This window comes from Thunnus albacares, chromosome 7 (assembly GCF_914725855.1).
Source record: "Thunnus albacares chromosome 7, fThuAlb1.1, whole genome shotgun sequence".
Lineage (NCBI taxonomy): Eukaryota > Metazoa > Chordata > Actinopteri > Scombriformes > Scombridae > Thunnus > Thunnus albacares.
Window position 1 is genome coordinate 18,360,537 of NC_058112.1, and position 24,682 is coordinate 18,385,218.

General features: G+C 38.6%; 2 protein-coding genes across 5 annotated transcripts; one reads left to right on the forward strand and one right to left on the reverse strand.

The window, feature by feature from the left end:
• The first annotated feature begins 201 nt into the window (after positions 1–201).
• On the forward strand, positions 202–15,015 carry alpk3a (alpha-kinase 3a). Of its 4 annotated transcripts, XM_044356769.1 has the most exons (16): positions 202–513; positions 830–1,091; positions 1,542–1,574; positions 1,955–2,076; positions 2,573–2,690; positions 2,817–4,197; positions 7,234–8,445; positions 8,488–10,075; positions 10,500–10,647; positions 11,214–11,341; positions 11,440–11,475; positions 11,836–12,110; positions 12,227–12,315; positions 12,425–12,642; positions 12,729–12,777; positions 12,865–15,015. In XM_044356769.1, the coding sequence occupies exons 2-16, from the start codon at positions 961–963 to the stop codon at positions 13,208–13,210; spliced, it is 5,874 nt and encodes a 1,957-aa protein (XP_044212704.1). In that variant the 5' UTR covers positions 202–513; positions 830–960; the 3' UTR covers positions 13,211–15,015. The 4 variants fall into 4 exon arrangements, with proteins under 4 accessions (XP_044212704.1, XP_044212701.1, XP_044212703.1 ...); XM_044356766.1 differs by having other exon boundaries at positions 203–513; positions 7,234–10,075; XM_044356767.1 differs by having other exon boundaries at positions 513–601; positions 7,234–10,075.
• slc28a1 (solute carrier family 28 member 1) lies at positions 13,979–22,658 on the reverse strand. Its single transcript, XM_044356770.1, has 18 exons — positions 22,582–22,658; positions 22,237–22,316; positions 22,088–22,164; positions 21,666–21,757; positions 21,290–21,479; positions 21,055–21,196; positions 20,691–20,804; positions 18,772–18,846; positions 18,588–18,668; positions 18,383–18,463; positions 18,102–18,227; positions 16,934–17,064; positions 16,670–16,838; positions 16,217–16,399; positions 15,987–16,068; positions 15,795–15,893; positions 15,607–15,712; positions 13,979–15,456 (listed from the first exon to the last, which is right to left on the reverse strand). The coding sequence occupies exons 1-18, from the start codon at positions 22,583–22,585 to the stop codon at positions 15,336–15,338; spliced, it is 1,953 nt and encodes a 650-aa protein (XP_044212705.1). The 5' UTR covers positions 22,586–22,658; the 3' UTR covers positions 13,979–15,335.
• Positions 22,659–24,682: the final 2,024 nt, after the last annotated feature.

The following is a 24,682-nucleotide window of genomic DNA, read 5'->3' on the forward strand; positions in this document are numbered from 1 at the left end:
ATCTGCAAGTGGGCCACTATGTTTTGACCATGTGTTGCAATACGAAGTGAGGGGGGCTGTCCTGTAGCAACTCGTGAGCAAAGCACAGGACATATGTGGTTCATAGGTCGTCATCAGCTACATCATGAATCATATTCTACAGACATGTTTTGCGAGTTCACATCCAATCCTCTACAGTGTCTCACCAAGATGAGACACTGTTTTTCCCACTTTATAAGATGGATTGAAAGAAAGCCATGAGATTTTTACAGTATGATCACTGATGAAATGACAGATTTTTAGGAATGTCTTTTGGTTTAAATGGTTAGCTTTCACTCTATATTCAGTTTAGTTTTTAGGCTTCTTTGTTAAGTCTTAAGTACAGTTTCGGAAAATCTCATGTGCTCTTGCACCTATTTGTGGGCCTGCTATAAATAGGGCCCTGCTGGCAACACATGCGTGTCTATGATAGGCAGTTACACAGATTTTCTTCACAGACTCAGGCTCCAAAGCAACACTGACAACAACTCAATGGTAAGTTGGAAGATTTACCAAGTTGTGTGTGGACCAAGAAACACCTGAATTGGATGCACAACTCTTACAATTAAATAACATGTCTAAGGTTTGTGTTTGACCACTAACAGCCCTTCCACAACCTGATAGCTGAACCTATTTATAACTTGCTCCAATGCAATACTTTGCTTGGTCAGAAGGACAAGCATTGACTCTGAACTGTGTTTTTTAGTTTTGTACAAGCAAATGGCCCTCTTTGTACTTTATAGTTTAGTCTTTCAGTATCATCTCACAAGTTGTTTCACTATTCTTAAGTGTTTCTTTTTTTCTCCTCCAGGGTCTTTTACATGGATAACACAATTCAACTCTGAACTGGGACAGTGAATTTTGACAAGCTGTGGACACTGAGTAGTTTTGTACTGTGTTTATCTCGGATCTTACATTTTTTGTGAATTACTTCAGTGGACAATGACTTCCAGGAGGCCAATGACTCGCTCTTTTTCTGGCAATGGGAGGACAAGCAGCTTCAGTGAAGAGGAGTCCAATGGCCGTTCAGAGAGCCGCAATTCTTACCTTTCGAATGTTAGGCCTGAGAACAGGTAGACAACTTCATCTGTAATCCATGTATATGCAGGGCGTTTAAAAATATGTTTCTTGTAATGCAAAATTAATTTTAAAATCTGATTTATATTGCATGGTGGTCAAGAAAAAACATCTGGGTTAGCCAGATCAAGTGAGAACAATCACAAAACAACTGAAAATTCTCTGTTCATTTAAAGTTCATTTAATTGAAAAGAGGAAATGCTGAAGCCAGTCAAAACAGATTTTACATCATATTGTTTAGCGCATGACATTGTGTCTCGAAAATTACATTTATCACGTGCGTGTTTCAGTTTCTAATCTACAAACCATGAGAATAACAAAACTTGAAAAGTGCTCCTTTTGTTAAAGATTAGAGCAGTTATTAAACTATTTTATTTAGATGGGTTCCATATACGCAGATCGTAATTCATCATTAACGTCCCTTCATTTGCCTCCTTTCTGAATAGCTATTCAAGGTATTCTCACTACAGGCCAACGAGGTAATCCATACTTTTAAAACATTCCTCCCAACTAACATCTTAACCACACAAACTGGTTTACCCCAAGAATGAAACCTACACAGGTCTTAACAGCAATGTAAGTGTCCAATTTGTCCCGTGTTGCGTTCAGTTTTAGTTTCGTCAACGTCAGTTTCAATGTTGGATTGACAATTTTGTTTTGCTTGACATCTCACAAGTCTCTGTGTCACTCTTTCCTATTCGCTTCACTACCAGAAGTTCCCATTAACATCCTCTCCTCTTAATTAAGCAAGTAATTGGAATGTAATGAAGAGGTTATTGTAATGATAATGGGGTGAAAACTTTTTAAAAGCAATAAATTGTGAGAACAGGACACTCAATGCATTAATGTTTTCTTCCAGGAGCACATTGTGCAGTGTCATGGCTCAGCTGACCGAGGACATACAGCCGTCCTTTGACACCACCTTGAAATCAAAGGCAGTGTCAGAAAACTGTAATGTGAAGTTCACATGTGTAGTATCAGGTAAGCCTACTCCTCATAGCCTTGTTTATGAGCATGCCACCACTTGTTCTTTATTGGAGCAACTGAAACTTTTCAGATGTGAAGAGACAGGATGTGACTAATCTGAAAACTGTGGAAGGATTTCACTTTGAAGACACAACATAAATTGCTTTATTCTTTCTGAACACAATAGACAATGAAGCTGAACCAGAAATGTTGCAACCAAATTGTATATACAAACTGTTTTTTCAAGGTGATAATTGCAGGCAGATCGGATGGGTTGGCCTATCCAACAGCAACAGCTGTTCCTGTGTGACACAAAGCCTCTACATACACTGTGCTATGTTTACTTTATTTTTGTCCACCTAGTTATCTATAAAGAGAATATTTAACACAAAATGTCTCTTCAGACATGGTACCTGTGTAACAACATGCCAGTCAGTTTGTGGCACAAGGAGTGTTTTGTTTACAGTCCAGAGGCAGTGAATTTTATACTAAAGTCTATTAATATTTATAGGCTACCCAGCTCCGGAACTGAAATGGTATAAAGATGATATGGAAATGGACCGCTACTGTGGACTTCCAAAGTATGAAATTCGCCGTAATGGAAAAACCCACACCCTCCATATTTACAAGTATGTAAGACAACCTTGCAAAAATAATCTATTTTGTTCATTTAAATGTTGCAAATGTAGCTTCCTGTATTTTGTGCTCATTCAGAGTACCTATATTATGAGAATAATAGGTGTTTCTCTTTTCAGCTGCACATTAGATGATGCAGCCATCTATCAGGTCTCAGCCAGCAATAGTAAAGGAATTGTATCCTGCTCGGGGGTTTTGGAGGTTGGCACCATGAATGAGTACAAGATTCACCAGAGGTTCTTTGCCAAACTGAAGCAGAAAGCAGAGAAGAAGAAGAAAGACATGGAGGACCACACCAAGAAGGTGGATAAAGAAAACATTCAGAGAGAGAAACCACGGGTTAGCCCTGAGCGTCCTCCAAGGAAGCGACCCGTTCCACAACCACAGCAGATCCCAGCAGTGAAGGAGCCTGAGGCTGTTGAGCAGCTTGGGGCTGCTGCAGAACCCAATGGAGTTAGCTCTGAAGTCAAGGAAACAGCCCCTGTGACATCCATAGAAAGTGGCCTGGACAAGGAGATACCTCCATCTGAGGAAACCTTGGCCAAAAAGAAAATAAAGATCACTAATGGTGTAGACACTGGAGGTAACAGCAGCAGCAATAGCAGCAGCAGAAGCCATATGATGGGGAATGGAGGTGAAAACTGTTATGATGGAGGAATCAGTTTGGCACAGTTTTTGGCAGAGACTCTCCAGTCCCAAACTAATGATGAGAAACAGAACTCACCTCTAGTGGAGAAACCTAGGGAGATGGATAAACCTATTGTAAACACCAGTAAAGAGCAAGAGAAGAAGCAAAAAGAGAGGGAGGAACAAGAAAAAACACCAGAGGAAGAGCTTGAGAGAGAGAAAAAGAGAGAACAAGAATTGGCCATAAAGAGGGAGAAAGAACAAGAAAGGCTGTCAGAGATGTTGCACATGGTAGACCACCCAAAACATGGTTCTGAAGTGAAACATCATAGCAAGGCTCTTAAAGATCACGACCAGCACAACATCCAGACTTCAATCTCCTCTATGCTCCACACTGTCAAAGACTTCTTCTTTGGTAAGGGTAAGAAGGACTCTCATGATCACATTGAGAACAAGGGGAGAGAGTTTGACCACCTGTCCCCCTCAACGCAGCCTTACCCTTCTCAACCGGACACGCCACCCTCATTTCGGCTGCAGATGGAGCATCATCCAGAGGTGGATAAATCTCTCACAGAGGAAGTTGTTCCCATGGAAACTGATAAACCAAAGGGGCATTCAGAAACTGTGGATATAGAACAACAGTCAGTGTCACCGGAGCTGTTGACGCCAGACACACACAAGCACGAAGATAGTGTCCTACACACAGACCTAGCACCCGCTAATAGTTTGCCCCCTGAGAGCGTAGAGGAGTCAACAGGCCAGAGTGTCAAGGAGGCCGATGATGCTGTGGAGGCCATGAAGGTGTCTGTGGGGGCAGAGAGCAGCGGTCCACATGAAGAGATGTCATTGTCTGGGCTCCAACTTCTCACTGAGGTACGTACAACGGTCTTGAAGGGCAGTTGGCTGCCACTTGAGAGATATATATATAGAGACTGTATTGGTGTGACAAGATAGAGTACGAGATGAGCTACTTCAGGGCCAAATCCTGAACTATGTCAACTATGACATTTAGGCTTTGGGTTGCTGCTGGTTATAAATGTGGTAGATAAGAAGCAGATGAGGGCACAGTTAGATGTTATATTCATTGGACTGTATGGGACAGACAATATAACCACTTTAAAACAATATAAGCACTTTAAAACATACAGTATATTATCAGTCAAACAGTGGAGTGTGTCAGCCTGGCCACGTAAGACTGTGTGGGACAGACAGTATAACCACTTTAAAACATACAGTATAGTATCAGTCAACTGACGGAGTGCGTCAGCCTGACTGTGTAGCACTGTGGTTTTACTGCATCAACAGTGCTCAAGAGTGACAAGCCAAACAAGATAGTGTAGGAGAAATAAGGAACTATAAGAGCAGGGCGACTTGCACTTAATATATGTGGGGGTGGGGGATGTTGTGTATCTACACAGCACATTGTAAGATAGGATGGGGAATATATCAGATGTTGGCTGTAATGAGTGGGACACCAGTGCGTCAGAGATGGTGATGAAACCTGAATTCCAGAGGCAGTTCTCACGTTACAAGCGGAGCTTTGTATGAGAGAGGGCCGTGTGGTCTATATGAGCGGTAGTAGAGTGAGTTTTCCTGCAGGTCCCAGCATGAAAGGAGGGCCTCATCACATTGGACACATTCCTCGCTGCCCCCCTCCCCATGTCTGAAAATAAACCCCTTCCTCATCTAGAGAAGAGGGAGGAAGGCAGTACTTCTCTCATCAGTGTTCCGCACAGAGAATTGTTTCGTGTCTGTCATGTTTGGGGAATTTTGACTTTTGACTACATTTTATGCCATTACAGCAGGAAAGCCGATAGGGATTCCAAGTAGGCTTATTATTTTTGCTATATTTGAGGTTGCACTGGTTTAGATCATGTGACTGTTAGACTCTTGGCTTTTTAATATGGATTTGTTTTAGTTGCACACGTTTCTTTGAAGTGGTAAGGTTGAAAATCTTTTTTATGTTAGTATTTTCATCAAAAGCCCCGCCTATGTTTTTCCCCCCAAATTTTAAACAAAGAAGCAAACAGAGATACAACATTTAGTGGAAAAAACATAAAATTTTCTGACTTGTCTTCTTTTAAGTATGCACTTATATTCAAAAACATCTTCTGAACTTGGCAAATGGCAGATGAAATGGTTTTAGTTGCACACATGAAAAATCACTAAAATATTAAAAGAATGTTATTTCTTGTCTCTGCATATTTTGTTCAATATGCCTGTCTGCTTCAGTAGAGGGTTGGGAAGGATTTGGTGAATTATGTGGTAATATGTGATAATTTCTGAAAGTTTATTCAGTTAGTTTATATACTTGTGATTGCAGGCAGACAATAAGATCTCATCATTTATTTAAAATCCTTCATTTAGGTCCTTTTATATTTTACTTTTTTGCATGAATAGAGCAAAAGCTTGCAGTGAACTTTATTGTACAATAGTGATTTCACTAACATCCAGTGATGTGGTGCACAATGACATGTGAGAAAGGGAACTGAAGTCACCAGGTTTAAATTCTATCCACCTGCAGAGTGACTGTCCATAAAGTGGAAGTACAACTGTACAGTGGTGGTATAATGTGAACCTTTAGAGATGACTAATTGGAGGAAGTCTACCGATTTATCTGAGCAAGTTTTCTCACGAGTGTAGCATCTATTTACACATGCAGTGAGCTTCATTTTTAGACTGAATGCGACACCAGTTCCTTCCATCAAAATCGGCAACTTCTTTTTTTTCTTAGCAGTCACTTGTGGCCAAACATGTTGTCACGTGGCAGAATGTGGCGTCTTTGCTCGCCCTCATGAATTCTGTGAACAGCACAAACAGGGGCAGTAAGGGGAAAAACCCACCACACTACAACATATGTAGTATGAAGCTTCACCCGTAGATCTTCTTGTGTGTGTATTGATTTTTTAAAGAAGAAAATCATGATTTTTGTTTAATTTCCAATCAAAGTCAAGTAATGTTCCTCTCTGTCAATTTCACCCTCAACAGATGATTGATCCAAATGTGCACAACAGGTTCATGTGAATAATGAACATGTTGTGCCTTGTTTCTGCTGAGAGGCACGCTATCATGCATACACTGCCCAGACAGTTCTTTGTGTAAATAGCACACCTGTTTCAGACATGTGGGAATTCCCCTGTCCTTGTTCCAACATAAGGACGGGGCAGAATACACAGGCACTTTCAAACTCAGTGGCTGTTATTTTTTTGACAAGGTTTTGTCCCTTTCAGCTAGATTAACCATTTAATTACTTAAATCATAGACATAAAACATAGTATAAAATTGACATTCACTTAGGACTCCATTTAGAAAATTTCCTGCTGTTGAAAAACAAATTTAATACAGATTTGGCTTGTTTGTTTAAATATCAAAACATTTTATTGGACCCTTATATGCGTAAACACAGCAACGTTGCACATGACCTGTGGTAGACAAGTTCCTGAAATAAGCTGACAGGTCATAAAACACAAGAATTTATTGATTTAGTTGATCCAAATATTTGTCAAACGGCGTACTGCTTACCTTTCAACTAATGACTGATTAACTTTGTTCGCAGAGTGGTTTCAGTGCTCTTCCTGTCTGTGGGGGATGCAACACTGCATTACAATATCGAATCTGTTAGAATCTGTCACTGTTTATCCTTCTGTTGATTTATGGTAGAAAAACTCGACATAATCTAAAAGTGTCCCACTGTCAAAGGTCACTGCGGTAAGTTTTCTGTAACATGCCTCTTAAAACATGACAGTGAATGTATTTGGCAGTAAGTTCTTGGATATCTCAACAAATTTATATATATATATAATATATATTAAAAATATTTTAATGTAAAAGAGTAAAAAGCCATCAGTGTTTGATGGAGTTTATTGAGAATGAAATACTAAAATGCTTTATTTCTTTACTTTCCTTCAGGGTAAAGAGAAAGATTCTCAGCTTCCCCTAGACCATCAAGATCCAGATTGCGTGGTAGTTTCACCGCAGCCTACTCAACAGTCTGCACGAGATGAGTCTTCACCCAGGGAAGATATATCTGTCTTTCCACAGACCCAAGTCCCCATTGAAGAGGAATACCCCCCGACATCCACCCTCGCTAGCTTGAAAGATAATCAGGCTTCCACCTACAGTGTTATCTTGGTGACAGACAGCCACAACCATGGTGAGACACCCACTGAGGCTGTGCAAGAAGAGGAGATCAGTGTTGATAGCACGGGCAAAGAAGCTGAAGCGAACACAGAGGAGGGCTGTTCCACTAAGTTATGTGAGGAAGAGAAAACTGAAGTGAAATCAAACACACAGCCGTCCTCAGATATAAACAGTTCTGAGATTACTGAATTACCAACACCTTCGCTGGAAGTGAGAATAGAGACAAGGGAATCTAAAACATCAGACCAGGTACTTTCACCTCTGTCTACTATGGAGGCGCATACTTCAGAGGGAGGTAATTTTAAAGAAGAGGTCGAATGCGCTTCAGTTATTCAGGAAATGAATGTAGGATTTCCGCCCACTGCAGCCCCAGAGAGTTTAGAGATGGGTGACCTAAAAATACAGCAAATAAGCACTGCTTCTGTTGCAGAGGAAAGTAAAGAACTCCACAATCACAGTGCAGAGCAGAGTTTAAACTCAGGTTTCACAAACAGTGAGGAGAAAAGCGACTTGAAAGAGATATTGTTTTCTGATTTAGAGAAAGATCTAGAAGTTAACTTGTGTAACAATTTGAAAGTACAAGAGCAGGAGATTTTAGAATGCAAACGCACAGAAGCAAGGAATGAGAGTTCAGAGTTTGAAATGGAGACAGACAAGGAAACTCAGGTGAAAGTAGAGGAAAATCAGGTGAAAGTAGAGGAAACTCAGGTGAAAGTAGAAGACACTCAGATGAAATATGAGGAAAATCAAGTGAAATTAGAGGAAACTCGGGTGAAAGTAGAGGAAGATCAGGTGAAATTAGAGGAAAATCAGGTGAAAGTAGAGGAAGATCAGGTGAAAGCAGAGGAAAATCAGGTTAAAGTAGAGGAAACTCACGTGAAATTAGAGGAAAATCAGGTGAAAGCAGAGGAAAATCAGGTTAAAGTAGAGGAAACTCAGGTGAAAGTAGAGGAAAATCAGGTTAAAGTAGAGGAAAATCAGGTTAAAGTAGAGGTAATTCAGGTGAAAGTAGAGGAAAATCAGGTTAAAGTAGAGGAGTTGGATGAATCAAAGACCATTTCAGTAACACAAAATAAGGAAGGTAATGCTAATGTTTTGGAGGAACCCTGTAATGTTGCACGTCAAGACGGCAATGAGAAACAGCTGGATTGGGCCTCAGACAATGTTCCACAAATCCAAATATCTTCATGTACTGAAGATATTAAACCAGCTGTGCCAGATTTAAGCCCAAATGAACATTTTATAATCCCAAAAATTGAAATAATGGAACCTGAACTCAAAGAGTGCACTCTGCCATTAAGTATTTTGGCACTCAACAAGACAGAAACAGAGCCTGCTTTGTTGCAAAACCATGATGCAATAATCCAAGAACAGAGTGTGTCTGATTCCTCAGATTTGATGCCCACGCAGAAAGGTATGCAGAATGATTATAACCCCTCAACTACCGAGAAAGTAAAGGAAGTTGTGCAATTTCATGATGAGACAGAAAAGCCGGAGTGGGAGCAGACACAAATAAAAAGTAGTGAACAGCTCCCTCAGTTGGACTATGCAAAAATTCCTGTTATAAATGTTTCATGTAGTGAGGACAAGGAGAATGGTGCATTTGTAAACACCCATGTTTCAGACACACCGAAGCCTGTTGAAACTCCAAAGGCGCCTTCGTTCGTGGTGCCACCGATCTCTGTCACTTGCCATGAAAGTGATCTCATAGTGGCCTCTCAGTGTGAGTCAACAGAAACAGAAACTTCAGCTACCATGCAAAGGGGAACAAAGCATGATGTTGACAATAACGCAGCCACTAAGCCTGAAAAGACTCAGAACCAAGAAGAAATGGCAGAAAAAAATGTAACAGGAAACACTCCCTCTGTGCTATTTGAAGCTCCAGTGCCAAAGGTTGGTGACAGCGTACCATCATTGAGCAAAACAACCCAAGACAACTTTGTCCCTGAAATATTGAAAACAAAAACCCTAAAAGAGGCCAAGATAGAGAACTCTGTCACTGTTGAGGACCTCCTAAGAAATAGATCCTCTGTTGAGAGACTGACCTTCAAACCCCCGGCACATCCATCACTGAGTCCAGCCAGTCTCCGTAAATTTATGTCCAAGGCTGCTCCAGATTCAGACAACGAGGCCGTGACATCTGTCCCCGTAATCACTGTGGGTGACCGCCAGAATGACAAGGCAGACGAAGATCTAAGCGGGGGATCGACACCAACATCATCCCTCTCCTGTGAAAGCAGTCCCCGGCTCAAACGTAAGGACAGTCTATCACTCATACGCTCTGCCACGCCAGAGGAGTTGGCCTCCGGGGCTCGCCGCAAGATTTTCATCCCAAAAACTAAAGAAGATGGAGAAGGCACTGTCGGTGCGCTAGACACTCAAAGCAAGAAGGAGACCCCCTACATGTCACCCAGCCAAGCTCGCAGAGCAGCATTACTACAAGCTCCCATGGGACAAAACACCCCACCAATGGAGAGGCGCTCTCCGCTGCTAAGCCGCAGAAAGACCACACTGGAGGTGCCAAAAGTTGTGGAGGAGACTCCATCAGAAGAGCCAGTCAGCACCAAGCGAGAAGAGAAACCTGCTGAAAAGAAGTTGGACCCATTGAAAGGTAACAAAGTCCGTCTTTCAGTCATGAAATATGTATTTTTTTATCTTGTGCAACAAGAAAAAAATATATATATACAGTTTATGTTGAGTGGGCAAGGTATTGATATATGATAATATGACATTAATATTGTTAAAGAATATAAACAAAATGTACAAATTAAGATACCATCTTTATTAATTAAATGACAGTCTAAGGTGAAATAGATTCAATTTCATTCATCCAATTTTTTGTGTAGTTTTCACAAAATATGTCATAATCATAATGGTTCTGTGAAAGACTTTGCATATTTTTGAAGTTTGTCAACACTGGCATCAGTACATTGGCACTCGATGAAGCAGAAACATTAGAAAGTCTCCGCTCTCCAGTACGGTATATATTTACCTTGGGCCCCTTGCTGGGCACCACTTCTGTCATGCACCAACAGCACCCCAGGTCATCCGTAAGATCAGGGGAGAGCCTTTCCCAGATGCCTCGGGACACCTGAAGCTCTGGTGCCAGTTTTTCAACGTGCTCAGTGACTCTACCATTAAGTGGTACAGAGATGAAGAGGAAATACTAGAGGTGAAGAGAAGGTAAATCCCCTTCTTGTCTTACAGCGTCAACACCACTCTAACCACCTGTAATACGGATCAAGTGCAATACCAGATGGTGTTCAATTTGTTGTAGGTATTAACATAATTACTTTGTCGTTGCTATTGTTCTAAGAAATCCAGCCAACATGATTGGTTAAACTGGACAGATTCCAAATATGAAACAATAAGGCTACAAGGATAAACAGGATTTATTTGGGCCTTAGAGAGCATCTCATGGCCTTCTGTCATTCTCATATTCTCACTGCAGACATCTAGCTCATGTGACGATGAACCCCACAGCTGTGACACAGAGAGGTGAATCTCTGGCTAGACACAGAGACTGTAACCTGACACAGTATTTTTTCCATCTCCAGGGGGCATTAAAAGTCTATATATGTGCTATTGGTTGCTGTGTCAGCAGACTGCTGCCACACAATATGACTGTCTGTGTCACAGTGACACCTTGTGGGTTATTGTGGTCGTCCAAATAAGGTATAGTTCTGATGAGGCAATAAACTTGGTGTGTACGTGATTATGTGCTGTATGTGTTTTCTTTTGTCCTCAAGTGGGGGAGATGAAAGCCAGGTAGCGCTGGCTATTGTGCTGGCATCCAGCCCAGACTGTGGAGTGTATGGCTGTACGATCAAGAATGAATATGGGACTGACACCACTGACTACCTCCTCAGTGTAGACAGTAAGATACAAGATGCCTGAAGAAATTTCAGTTTGAAAACTGCATCTAATCATATCAGTTGTGCTTTAATGAGTTTTTGTGTGTTTTCTGTTTTACAGTTCTGTCTGAGATACTACTGAAAGATGATTTGGAAGGTAAATATTTCAATTAGATATGTACTTTTTTTTTTTTTTTGTAAATCATTTCTTATTGTCAGAATCAGAATCAGTTTATTAGCCAAATATAAAAGCATACAAACAATGTGTCTTGGCTTTTGCTCCCACAAACAAAACATGGAAGAATAAAAAGAGTAAGGTAATAATAATGATGAAATAAACAAAATAGTAGTAAATATGGACTGTACCTCAGTCTTTTTCCTGAGGGAAGGAATTCAACTGTGATCTGAGTCTGTGGGTTCTCCACCCAGCAAATGATGTGCTGCAGCCTTTAAATGTCCTGTTTAGTTGCTGTACTGTAACAAACAGATGTAAATATCTGTTTCTGTCTTCCTTTAGTTGGAGAGGAGATAGAGATGACCCCACTGCTGTTCAGCAAAGGTATTGCCGATTGTGGCAACTGGGGTAACAAATACTTTGGCCGCATCATGACCGAGACGGTGCACATCGGGGAAGGTGCTGCCCACAAAGCCAGCAGAGTGAAGGTAATTTACGGCCTGGATCCTGTCTTTGAGTCTGGAAGCACCTGTATCATCAAAGTTCAAAACCCCATCGCCTATGGGACCAAACAGGAGAGCAACCTTACAGAGAGAAATCTAGAGATTACAAGACAAGTGAGTAGTAGTAGATTTAACGTCTAAGAATTATTGGTAAATTGCTTGCAATAAATTCCTAGCAATTACACCTGCTATACATTCATTTTTTTAAATTAAATTCTTTCTGTTGCCAGGAGTGCAAAATCCAAAACATGATCCGAGAATACTGTAAAATCTTTGCTGCTGAAGCAAGAGTTGCTGAGAACTTTGGCCACTCACTAGAGTAAGGATCACATCCAATATACAGCAGCTCTGATAACTGATTCCTACTAAAAATGCACTGCTTGTGATCATCTCACTTTTTTTTTTTTTTTTTCCTGTGATTTCCACAGAGTGAATCCTCAGTATCTGATGTACCGGCCTGCAAACTCTGTGCCATATGCCACAGTGGAGGCTGATCTGAAGGGTGTCTTCCTCAAGTATTGTATGATGGATCCTAAAGGCAGACTGATTACACGAACTATCTCTGAGGTGGAGCAGAAATGCTGCACATTCCAGCACTGGATCCATCAGTGGACGCATGGCAATTTACTGGTCACTCGGATGGAGGGTGAGCAACACATACAAGGCGATCAAGAAAGTGATCAAATACTGTATCTATTAATATTAAAGATCGTCTTTGATTTATTTTGGCAGGTGTTGAAATGAAGATTACTAATGTCAAAGTTGTGACCAAGTCAAAAGGGTTTGTATCTCAATCAGTACATGCAAGTGTTTTGGGTTGTTTACTATTAGAATGGCTGCAATAAAAAAGCTGTCTCCTGTATTTCAGATACCAAGGACTAACAGATTGTGGCTCTCCTGAAGTATTCGAACAGTTCCTGACACAACATAAGTGCAACTACTACTGTGGACTTCTTGGCCTGCGCCCACTGAAGACTATGGATAGTCTGCAGCAGCCCACCAAGATGAAGGGCTCCAGGAGTCCCCTGCTCAACCGCAAGTTGGGTGCAGGCTCTGGCAGCCCACAGCTACAGCGGAAAGGACACAGCCCTCAACTGTCTAGAAAGGCAACTTCTAGCCCAAAGGTGACTAGAAAAGTCCAGGAGACAGAGGACAATAAATCAGGTGCCAAACCCAAGCCTGCAGAAACTCTTGATGTTCTTGAAACAAGGTAGGAAAAAAAGGTCTCTTTTGTGTCATGTAAGATGTTATTGCTGTTAATGGTTTAGCATTACCTGTTTCTTTCCAGTTACCAAAGCCAGCAAGGACTTGAAGAGTAAGATTATAAGAAAATAAATAGTTTGTTGACCTGATTTGTCTTGTAAAATTACTGTGAATTTCTCTGTAGCCATTACAACTATGAGACATCCCTCTCCCAGCTTGTGCTGTGTCTCCCAGCGCAGGGTTTTTGACCTCATAGCTCAGAGACACCACACAGCAAAATCAGAGAGAGACTTTAGAGTTGACTATTGACTATTAAATAGTTTGAAACACTTGCCTCAGTCTTATCAGCTCTATGAGTGGACAAACAGCTCTTCAAGCAATATTTGTCAACACAAAATAATCATGAGGGAAAAATCAACCGCACTTCACAGTGTAAAATTTGCAGTAGCTCTTTTCTTTTATTGAAGAGATGTCAACATTTGTTTTTGTTGTTGTGTTTTGGTTTAAAGAATTGTGAAGGACAAAATCTACATGACCACAGCCACAGAAGTGATTGAGATCATGTATTATCATGTCATGTCATATTAGACATTGCATATTCATCTGTGATGTACATTATGTGTGTAGGACATAAAGTTTATTTTGGAGATGTTATGGTTAGCATTAGAACTGCCTATGCAGCATTTCTTTATGTCTCAACATTACAGAGCAAACGTGAGCTCATGCTGTGAAAGTACACCATTTTTAGGTCAAAGATGTTTGTGTGCACTTTTTTTGGCATTAGTTTGTAGAAGATTTAAATGATTTTTATCTGTTAATTATAGAGTCTGTATACCTGCTTTAACAGTCCTATTATTTCAGAATATATGCTGGTGAATACAACAGACAAAGGAATAGTAGTAAGGGGCTTAAAAATAAACTCTTTAACTATGGTATGGCTATGCTCATTGACATTCAAACACACAAGTATGTTTCCAGCAAGGAAAGCTGCTGAATGAGTTTCACACAGTAATTTGGACCTGACCTATGGACTGTAGGATAAAAGCCCACTAAGCAAAATAACCAACTCAGGATTTTCAGAAGCTTCTTGATCTTAACATGAAATCTGTAAAGTTTTACTACAACTGACAATCAGCCCTAGCTGACCAACAATTTATCTGCAGTAACCAGACCAATCCTTAGCATTGCCTTTTTTATAAGTTGCAAACTCCAGCATGGACTTAAACATCGGGGGTAGAATACAAATGAAAACGAAACAGTTATCTCATGATGTTGCACAGGGATTTAACTTTAGTTAAATTCCAACAGGAGTCATTTTCTTTTTACAAATACAGAACTGACAAAAGAGCTTTAGGAATTTCTATAATGGATTCTTGGTTAATGATCAATGAGAGTCTACAAATGAGTCCAAATAGCCACTGCTCAGCTGTTGTTACTTACAAATTCACTTTGACTGCATGAGGATTTGTTTATGAAAAAAAAATGCATATTTGAAATGGAGATGGGATATTTGTAATAGCAAAATAAGTAAATGTATGCTGACCAGAAGATGATGTTGAAAACACTGTAATTTTATGGTGTGGTGTCATGCAAACAAATCACTGTATTGTGTATGTGTACATAAAGTCAAAGGACTAAATGTAAGTGGTGTGAAAAAAAAGTAGTAAACATGTGAGTGAGTGAGTGAATGAGTGAGTGAGTGAGTGAGTGACAAAGAAGGATAAATGTGTGTGTTTACAATGTGTACTGTCTTTGGCTTGTTACACCATGTCAGCTGATGTTTTTTTAAATAAAAGTCTAAAATATTTGTGTTCAAGCATAATTTATTTTTTTATTTACATAGGTTTTTATTTATATCAGTGACATTATTAACTTATACATTATAAATCATGTTACATTCATTAAAGTGCTGATACCTGAATATTTCCTGAGGTATATATATTAAGTGGTGTCCTTTTAACACTTGGCCTTAAATTAAATACAACATCAGAATTCATTTACAATATAATACACAAAAGGCACATTTATGTTTAAAAGATATGCATATAGGCATTCCATTTTAACATTAATCAAGGCAGAAATCAACAGACATGGAGAGATATTCAACTGAACTATAAAAACAGATATTTTTTTCCTCTACATACAAACCGCTGCGTTAGAAAGATCACAACACTGACAACATTTAGAGAGAAACATTGTGGCGTTTGCTACTGTGCTCCACGGTGGTTCAAATGAGATGGTCCCATTGTTTAGAGTGCTGCAAGAGAATTAATTTGAGATATAAATACAAAGAACTCCATATCACAGAAAGACACTTGATCTATTAACACTATGTTATTGATATTGTGCTTCATGTTTTAATCAAGGCACCAGATAGCATGTTTGTAATGAAAATGTAAATTCTCACCTTTGAAAGAGGTCATTGCAGCAAGTTTGTATGTTTTCATCTGTGGCACTGAAAGCAGATACCTTGAACAGCTCCACACAGTCAAGTGGAGGAACAAAGAGGATCCCTGAGAAACAAAGTAAGAGCCACTCAGTAAAATTGCAGTACAAGTTGCACTAAAATTATATAAAAAATCCAAAAGTGCTTACCTGCAATGCAAGCATTGACAAGAGAAACACAAGTCCCGGTGATCATAGCTCTCAACACCAGAGACGAGATTTCACTTCTTTTAGATGGGCATATAGAGGCTTTGATAAGAGAAAATGCTCTGTGTCAAAAATCATTACTGAGACAGTATCCTGGTGCAAGACAAAAAAGTGATGGGATGATAAAATACTCACAAAGGCCACCAATCACAATGCCCAGTGAGCTGAAGTTGGCGAACCCACAGAGAGCATAAGTGCTGATTACTTCTGATCGGACCTGTAACAGGAAGACACAAAATAATTGAATGTTATTGCACATTATGTAAAATAATTTACCTTCCATTTTTTGTGCTGTGCTACTTTCACACACCCCCACTGACAATGGTCACAACATATAAGAACTCAAACTAAGAACATTTACTCACAGTAATCCATGGTTCTTCATTAAGTCCATTAATTCTGTTGTTCTTCAGTTCAGATAATTTCTCATAAGCCACAAACTCATTGACGAAGACCTTTGTGCCAATTAGTTCAGCAACCATGAAACTCTCCTCATACGGTATTCCCATCATAAAGGCCACAGGCATGAACACGTAAGAGCAAATTACCTATGAACACAAAAATACATGTAGTTATTTAGATATCATTAGATTCACTTGTTAACTTTACAGTACAATAAAGTGAAATGCTGTATGTGAAATATCAACATAAATAAATATACATATGTTTGAATAATTAGTTAAAATGTGAAATATTATAATAAATAAGCAAATAGATGATCAAAACAAATTATTATTTATTATTTGTTAACTATAAATGTAATGTAATGTAATTGTAATTATTTACAATCAACTTATCGCTGTTTTGCTAAAACATACCTGAAATGTGATTGAAGGATATCCCACCATGCCTCCAAGCCAACCCAAAGATTTATTTATGAATCCAAGGATGGCAAGAAAGGCGATTAAGTTTGCTGCAATGTTAGCAACAAGACTTATTGAGGCAGATGCTCCATTGCTGGCAGCCTCCAAAATGTTCTGTTCATCACTGGGGAGTTCAAAAAAGTAATTCAATTCACAAAAGTAGAAGAAAAACACTAAAGAAATGAGAAAAAAATGAAGAGACAGATATACTGTACACACCCACAAGCTATTTTGATAGCCTTATCTGACTTGAAGACACTCTCCTTTGTCTCTGGGTAAGACAGCTTGGAGATGGCCAACGCACAAGGAGCAGCCATAACAGAGGCTGATATCAAGGAAGATGCATCAATCTGCAAAATACAATGAAATGTCATTTAATTCACAGTGGCGCATTGGAGTCACTGTAGTAATCAGTAACAGATTACAATGATTGATATTCCACATGATGTTGTTAAAATAATAAAACTGTAAAGCAACTAAACAAAAGCATTATCAAATATTAAAAAGTACTAATTGTAGTTTTAAATTTTGTGGTTTTGTCTGTTTTAAAACACTACAGCAGTTTTTATATATACTTATATATACTATCAATTCAGTTGCAACCTTAAAATAAGAAAAGTCCAAGAAAAACCAAAAGGCCCATGGAAAAACCTGAATCATCACCCAATTATAGATCCTGGTCTTTTCTCATTATTTAAATGTAGTGTTTTTGCAGCTTTTGTCATAGATAAATCCACATAAACTAACGTTAGAAGAGATATATGATCAAAACACAACATGGTTGGTCATGTCATGTAATAGTCAAACTTCTCCCTCCTCCAACCAGGATCTACTCCTGTTTTAATGTACAGTAGTTGATGCTGATTTTCTCAACAGTCTCTTCTCTCAAGTCTACTAACAGTGCCCTTGTCCCCTTAACTAACAGCTTCTTGAAAGATGGTCTTTGACTGCTTGTTCACAGAACCACTGTACATCATCAACCTCTCCCGACAGATTAGCTGTTTTCCAGTGACCTCAAAACTGCTTCTGTACAACCTCCTCTGAAGAAAAGAAGCACTCTGGACGCTTGGCACATTTAACAAGCATTGCTGCTACAATATTGTGCAGGGACACGTCATCCCATCTGGTTTGCGCTAAGGGCTATTTGACGAAGGAGAAGAAGAAGGAGACTGATGGAGATGACCTGGCCTCTACAGTCACCTGACCTGAACCCAACTGAGATGGTTTGGGATGAGTTGGACAGAGGAGTGAAGGAAAAGCAGCCTTGACTTTGGACAGTCTTCTTGTAGATTTAACTTTCAATGCTTATCATGTTTAAAGAAACTTAAAATTACTCTTTTCAAGCTAGTATGTATCATGTGCTGGTATGAAAACAGTTTAATCTCACCCCAAATGAGATGAATGCCCCCATGACACTGCCTGCAATTGTGGCAAATCCCCCGGTCATAACAGCATGGATCTCAGAACTGGTCATGTCCTTTAAATAGGGACGAATCAGCAGCGGTGCCTCAGTCTAAAAAAACAAAACATGAAGAGTTACTGTATGAATGTTTATAGAATCATAAAACCAAAGCACAGCATGATTCAAACTCATGAAATTTAAATGCAATGTTGTCAGACAAGGGTGAAAGATAGTGTAGCAAAGACATCAAGCCTTGTTCAGAGTACCTGCCCAACAAAGATATTGCCTGCCACACTCAAGGTCTCAGTGGGAGAGGTTCCCAACGTTATCTGCATAACCCATGAGATCTGCGTGGACAAAAACACATGGCTCTTGGTCATAGTACTGTATGTCACAGCAGGTGTAAGCCATGTACACCCAGCCATCAGGAGTCTCTAAGGCTGTGAGGTATAAGTTTTAATCTTGCTTTACCTTCATAATGAGCCACTGCATTATCCCCAAAAAGTAAAGGACCGACATCACACTGCTGAAGAACACAACAATAGGCAAAGCCTGAGGAAGAAATGACAAAACTCAGCTTGAATAACTCATAATCATATAGCCTGTATTTATTGTATTTAGGAAAGAATAAATTGTCAGCTGCACATCCACTCACTTGAAAGGCAAAAATGTCTGCGATCAGATCCCCAAAAACAAATGCTGACCCTTCTTTGGTGTAGTTGAGGAATATCTAAAATCATGAGACAAAGAAGAAACATGGGTTATATTATTTCAAACAGTTCTTTGTTCTCTTAATCTATTAATTTATCGTATTCATGATTAGATTATTTATTCATTTATATATTACAATATAGAGTCATTGGAACATAAAAGAATAAAAGAGTAAAAGTAAAGATAGTAGGCTGAACTACATAACATGCCTGTGCAGATACTCAAGAACCCAAGAATAAGGGTGAACAACACAATAAAGTATTTCTAAAGATAAGCATGTACATATTCAAAGGATATTGCACCCTGGTAGATAAGTAACACCATCTGTCACACAAGTCAAGTCTGTTGTGCAAACCAAGAGTTTCAGGACAATGTATGATGTGACTGGAAATGAATGCTGGATTTAGTTATTTATTTATTGTTATTATTTATAAAATATTGGCAAAACAGGGGCAAAATACATCTGACTTACTAAAAGTGAGAAAAGTTGAATGAAAAAAAGGTTTTTGGGCACTGTTATCATTATGTAACCAGACAATGTTTATGATCCAGGGTAAAATTTTAAATTTTGGTAATTTTTCCTAAAGGATGATCAGAGCTGAGCCTGTGTAATAATCATCAGCTGTGTATCATATTATCCAATTATATTATTCACTTATTTAAAATTGATGCTGAAACCTGCTTGTTGTTGTACCTGTTGTTAAAAATACAGCCAAATTCTAACAGTAATGTACTGTTCTTTCTAAATACAGTAAAATACTGTAAATTTTGATGCTTTTTGGAGCCAAAACCAAGAACGGACATTAACAGCAGGCTACTGTAAAGGAGGGACAGAAGCCACATGCAACCATCAACAACATAAAATCATCGTTCATCCTCCTTTGTGGAATCAAACCAAAAGGTCATTAACATCATACTGAGAAAATAGAAGTGCATTTGTGCATCTGGTTAATGCAATTAGTGACTACGTTTAATTTTTTCTAACATTAAACTGGTATAATCCCAGCAAGCACCTGGCAGGCCCAAGAGAGTTTGAATTACTGGTATTTGAACATTATTTTCACTGCTGCTTGCAAGTCTAGTTTAAAGATTAATTTTGGATGACTGTTTTCTAATACTGGTGTTAGTCTGGCCTGGTCTATATTTACACCTTGTTTATCCCACTTGCATTTCATAATACTCGTCACCACTCTGAAGAACTCTACTTCATGTCAGAAAGGGAAGTCAGGCGTCCTTGTGGAAAATGTTTCTCTCTCCCATTCAACTGCTTCATTTCTCTTTCTCTCACTCTGTGCTCAATTTTTTATTCTTGTTTCTTTGTCACACAGTGAGCTGTGAGCCTGGAAGCCTGGATGTCGACCTTCTGCCAATCATAACAGAGGACATCTGAAGGCATTACAAACTGTGTTATCCTGCAATCTGTTTATTTGTGTTTTTATATTTTTTTAAACAGTAGTTTGAAAAGCAGTTGCTGTTTAGACTTATGACAAAATTTTGCTGGCAGCAACAGATTTACGTTGACCCCCTTTGAAAAGGCATGAACCTCGAGTATTATTTTTTCAAACAAACTTGAATATATTTGGCATATTTGAAAGCTTCTGAATAAATGTTCAGTTCCATAAAGCTGTCATTTGTCCCATCCTCTTTTGTGCTCGATGTAAAATGCTGGTAACTATAGCTGTCAGTAGTTTACTGTAATTTTACTGGGAAATTTGTTACAGTGTAACTGTGTATTTATTTTTCAAAATAAAATTTGGCCTATATATATATGAGTTTCTTTTAATTTTGGTGGAATATACATTGTCATTCTGAATTGAGTGTCTATTATTCATTTTAGATAAGAAAAACATCCAAGTTTTATACCTGCACTTGTTCTCCGAGCCATTTGAAAGCTACAATTCCAGGCTGTGTTCTTATAACAAAAAGGCCAATACAAAACTGCATCCCGAGACCCCAAAAGACAGGCCTCCATGACACCTAAAAAAGATTTTTTAAGAAAAACAAGTAATTTGACCACAAGTGTATCTGTCAGGGAGTCTCAGTAAGCATTTTATTAACAAGGAAGCATTTCTGATAAAGCTTAAGACAATAGAGGCACAAGGCCAAATGATATCCAAAGTCTCAGCAAAACAGACCAGAGATAACTTGAGAGATAACAGCCGAGCATATGTCGAAACATCTTTCATGTTAGCAGATATTCATCCTAGAATGAGTAAATAAAACTCACCTCTGTCCTGTGTGCTGAGAAGATGAACAAAACCACGATGAACATGCAAACGCCTCCGAATGAGATAAGCTGCTCAGGACGTTGGCTCGTGTCCAGGACCAGCCACAGAACAAGCAGGGCCACAACAGCTATGATGAAAACCCTGCAATAAAAAAACACCTTTGCTCATTAACAGATTGCATCCTGTGCGGCCCATTATCATACACAGAGCAGTGCACACATCACATCCACTCACCATTTAATCCACTTCAAGTTAGATTTAAAGCATATTACTGCAGGTTTGAAACACTGACTGATGCTTTTTCCCATGTACTTCTTCAAAAGTTCGTATGATGTTATAACAACAGCCAAACTGGTGAGGACTACAAGAGCGATGGCCCTGTGGAAATCCAATACACAGGCTGCAATGAAGTATGCCACATAACCTAAAGAACAGAAAAAGAGCATTTGATCAAGAATGAGTGTCCATGTTCAAATGGTTATTACTGTCTTGTCATAGTCTTCATAACAAATATCCTTGACCTTTAAAGTGTAAAGGACACCATAATTTTTTTTATAATAAACTTCTGTTTGTAAAATATTAACACAAATGAACAGACTTTTAATATTACCTGCTCCAAGTATGGCCAGCACAATGTATTTGAAGGTTTTTGAGTGAGCCTTCACGTAATCCTCTGTGACATTAATCGGCTTGGTAACTTTGCTAAAGTACAGAACAAATCACAACTCAGTTTCCATTGGGTATAAAACATAGTTCTGTTTCAAATTTATGTGAATAAAAAACGTCTTTCTTATAATTCCATAGATTCAGTTTCAAGTAATGTATATTTGCTGAAAGATTGTTGTTTTTTGTATTAAATATCAAATCTCAACAAGTTAATTATACTGTACATATATACATAGGATAAACAATATAAATATCACTGAGGCATAATGAAGCATCCCTGCTGTAATAACTATACCCAAAACAATTGCCCAATAAAAACAGTTACTAATTTAGTTTTACAGAAAGCAATCACATAAACTGACACACCTTAGGTATGATCCCATTCCCTTTTTTTTCTTGTTTGTCTCCCATTTGACGCTGCTAGTATCCTCCGTGTTGTCCTCCTGAGAAAATCACATTATTTTACTGGGAAAAAAATCGCACCATTTTCACTAAAAACAAAAGGTGATACATACATCAATTTCAAAAGCAAAGTTGTCCCGGCCATTTCCGTTGGCATGGTTTTCACTTTTGTGCTGGATATCATCGGTTTCCGCTGAAAAAACACAACAGAAACATTGTTCACTTCTATGCAGCAGCCTTTGGAAAAGTAGCTTTAACTTTAACAACGAGGAATGCCAAATGACCAACAAGCTGTGTTTCTATGTCCTCTCTCTGTGAGATAAAACAATCTCAAAATAAGTCCACAGAGTCCTCACAGCTTATCTTGATGAAGAGGAAAATAGAAGAATTGTGCACAAGAATACCAGTTCACAACTGCAAAACAAACAGTTCAAAGAAAAGCAGAGGTAATGGCTTACTCATTGTGTGTCCTCCTAGACCCCCCTGTCAAATGGTGTGCTGTAAAAAACACTGCGGGAAAATATACTCTGCCCTCAATGAAATCTTATCATTAATTAACAGACACGTTACGTGCTCCTCTGATCTTTCAGGGAGTACAGGACATAGACAAAAGTGTCATTATGCATCAGAATTTATGTAATCAACAATGAAGCAACAATCAGATGTGATGTTGACCACATTCATCATTTATGAAATTATTACAGGGACACATGATGTGTTTTCCAGATGATATTCCAGATATAAAGTCACTGGAAATGACAAAGCTGAAAAACTGATATTTAATAACACCGGGAAATACTAGTGGATTAATCATGAATGAGTTTATCTGTAGGCTACTCCCATACTTAAAGTAAGTTATAAAAAGTCATATTGTTCCTTTTTATAAAGACTTTCCAATAAAGATTTTCTCAGAGGCATGTGAACATGACAAGACTTAACTCAAAAACACATTTTCTTTTCTGCCTATTTCTATCTTGAGAAAAACAAAATGACTATGAGTCGTAACTTATGAATGTTGTTAGGTTTGTGGCATTTTCAAACAGGCTACAATAAAAGCAGCTAAATATACAGTTAGAAGAGAAATAATAATTAGAGTAATTAGAGCGAATGTAGTGCACATTATTCCTGTAAAGGAGCCCAAAGAAAACTGCTGTATGTGGAGTTAAATTCTACTGTGTATGCCATCAAAGGCCTTCATAGGTCTTTTAGTGGGGAAAAGACAGCAATGTCAAATTGTCTCTTATTTTTATGACAACATCTCATCTCTTTATGCAGTTGTTTTGTAGAAAAAGTACATTGAGTATTCACTGCAGAATTAGATATCCTCCAAATCAGTTAGAGATTTTATCTGGTCCATTAAATATATTGCAGTGCAATCTGTACTTCACTTTCACGGTGATGATTCATGAGTGGTTTTATTGGTCACAATTTGTTCTTCTCGCTACTGTTCAAATTTGATCTTGTAAATTCACTCATTTGCCATCAGAATTAATTTGACTATTTAGATGTGGCAGATATTGTTATATTGTTGCTTCTATTAAGTTTCTGCTGCTCTTTTTTCAAATTTTCTTCTGATAAGAAAGTGATTCAGGCCTCTGTGCGTGAGTATGTGTGTGTGCATTTAACAGGAATTGGTGTCACTTCAGCCTGACTAGCAGGAAACGAAAAGTCTTGCGTTATAATGCCCTCAATTTTGTCTTACAGGACATTAAAATGAAAAACTACCTCCTTCCCCGCAAATTTTAAGTTGTGTACAAACTTTAAGGCTCTAATGGTCATCGGAAGCTGAACTTGCCCCCACTCCCAAAATGAGAGTGTCACCACAAATGCCAAAACTGATGGGGAACTTTGGCAGTCCTTGTTGAATCATGGTCAAAAATTTCAAACAGCATGATTGGAGAGTTGTTTATGGGGAGCAAAGTGTAAAAAGTATTGAGAAACCGTTTCATTGTGAATGTATCCAGATTCAGTTAATGATTTAATGTGAATAATCCACTCCACTATACTACCTGCAAGGAAATTATTTGTAATAATAAATAAAACAATGACTCACGTTTCTTTGTAATGCCCTGTGATTTACAACATATCCAGGCTGTTGATCAACTAAGCACTTCTGCCACTGACAATGGATTGGAGGATGCTGAACATTACCAATGATACATGGACTGCTTGGCTGTTCAGATCAACATCCAACCAATAATTATGACTTTAAAATTGGTATTTTTTCTGATAGCTCCATTAAGCAGTACATAACACATATGTGCCTGAAGAACATTGGCCACATTTTACTGTTGAAGTTGACATAAATCCTAATTTTAAGGCATTTTAATCAAGCACACTATATTAATGTATTTCACTATATTTGCACCCCCAGCACTTTGACTTATTTGATTACTGAGATAAAACCATAGATATTCACATGTGTATATACATGTGTATATATCTATGACATGAAACGTTTACAAGTCATGTGAATGTGTCCCATTCCATTCCACATAACCTGAACATGACCATGAGCATTAGTGTAAGCCTGGTTAAGTGTAGCACTCAGTCATTCAG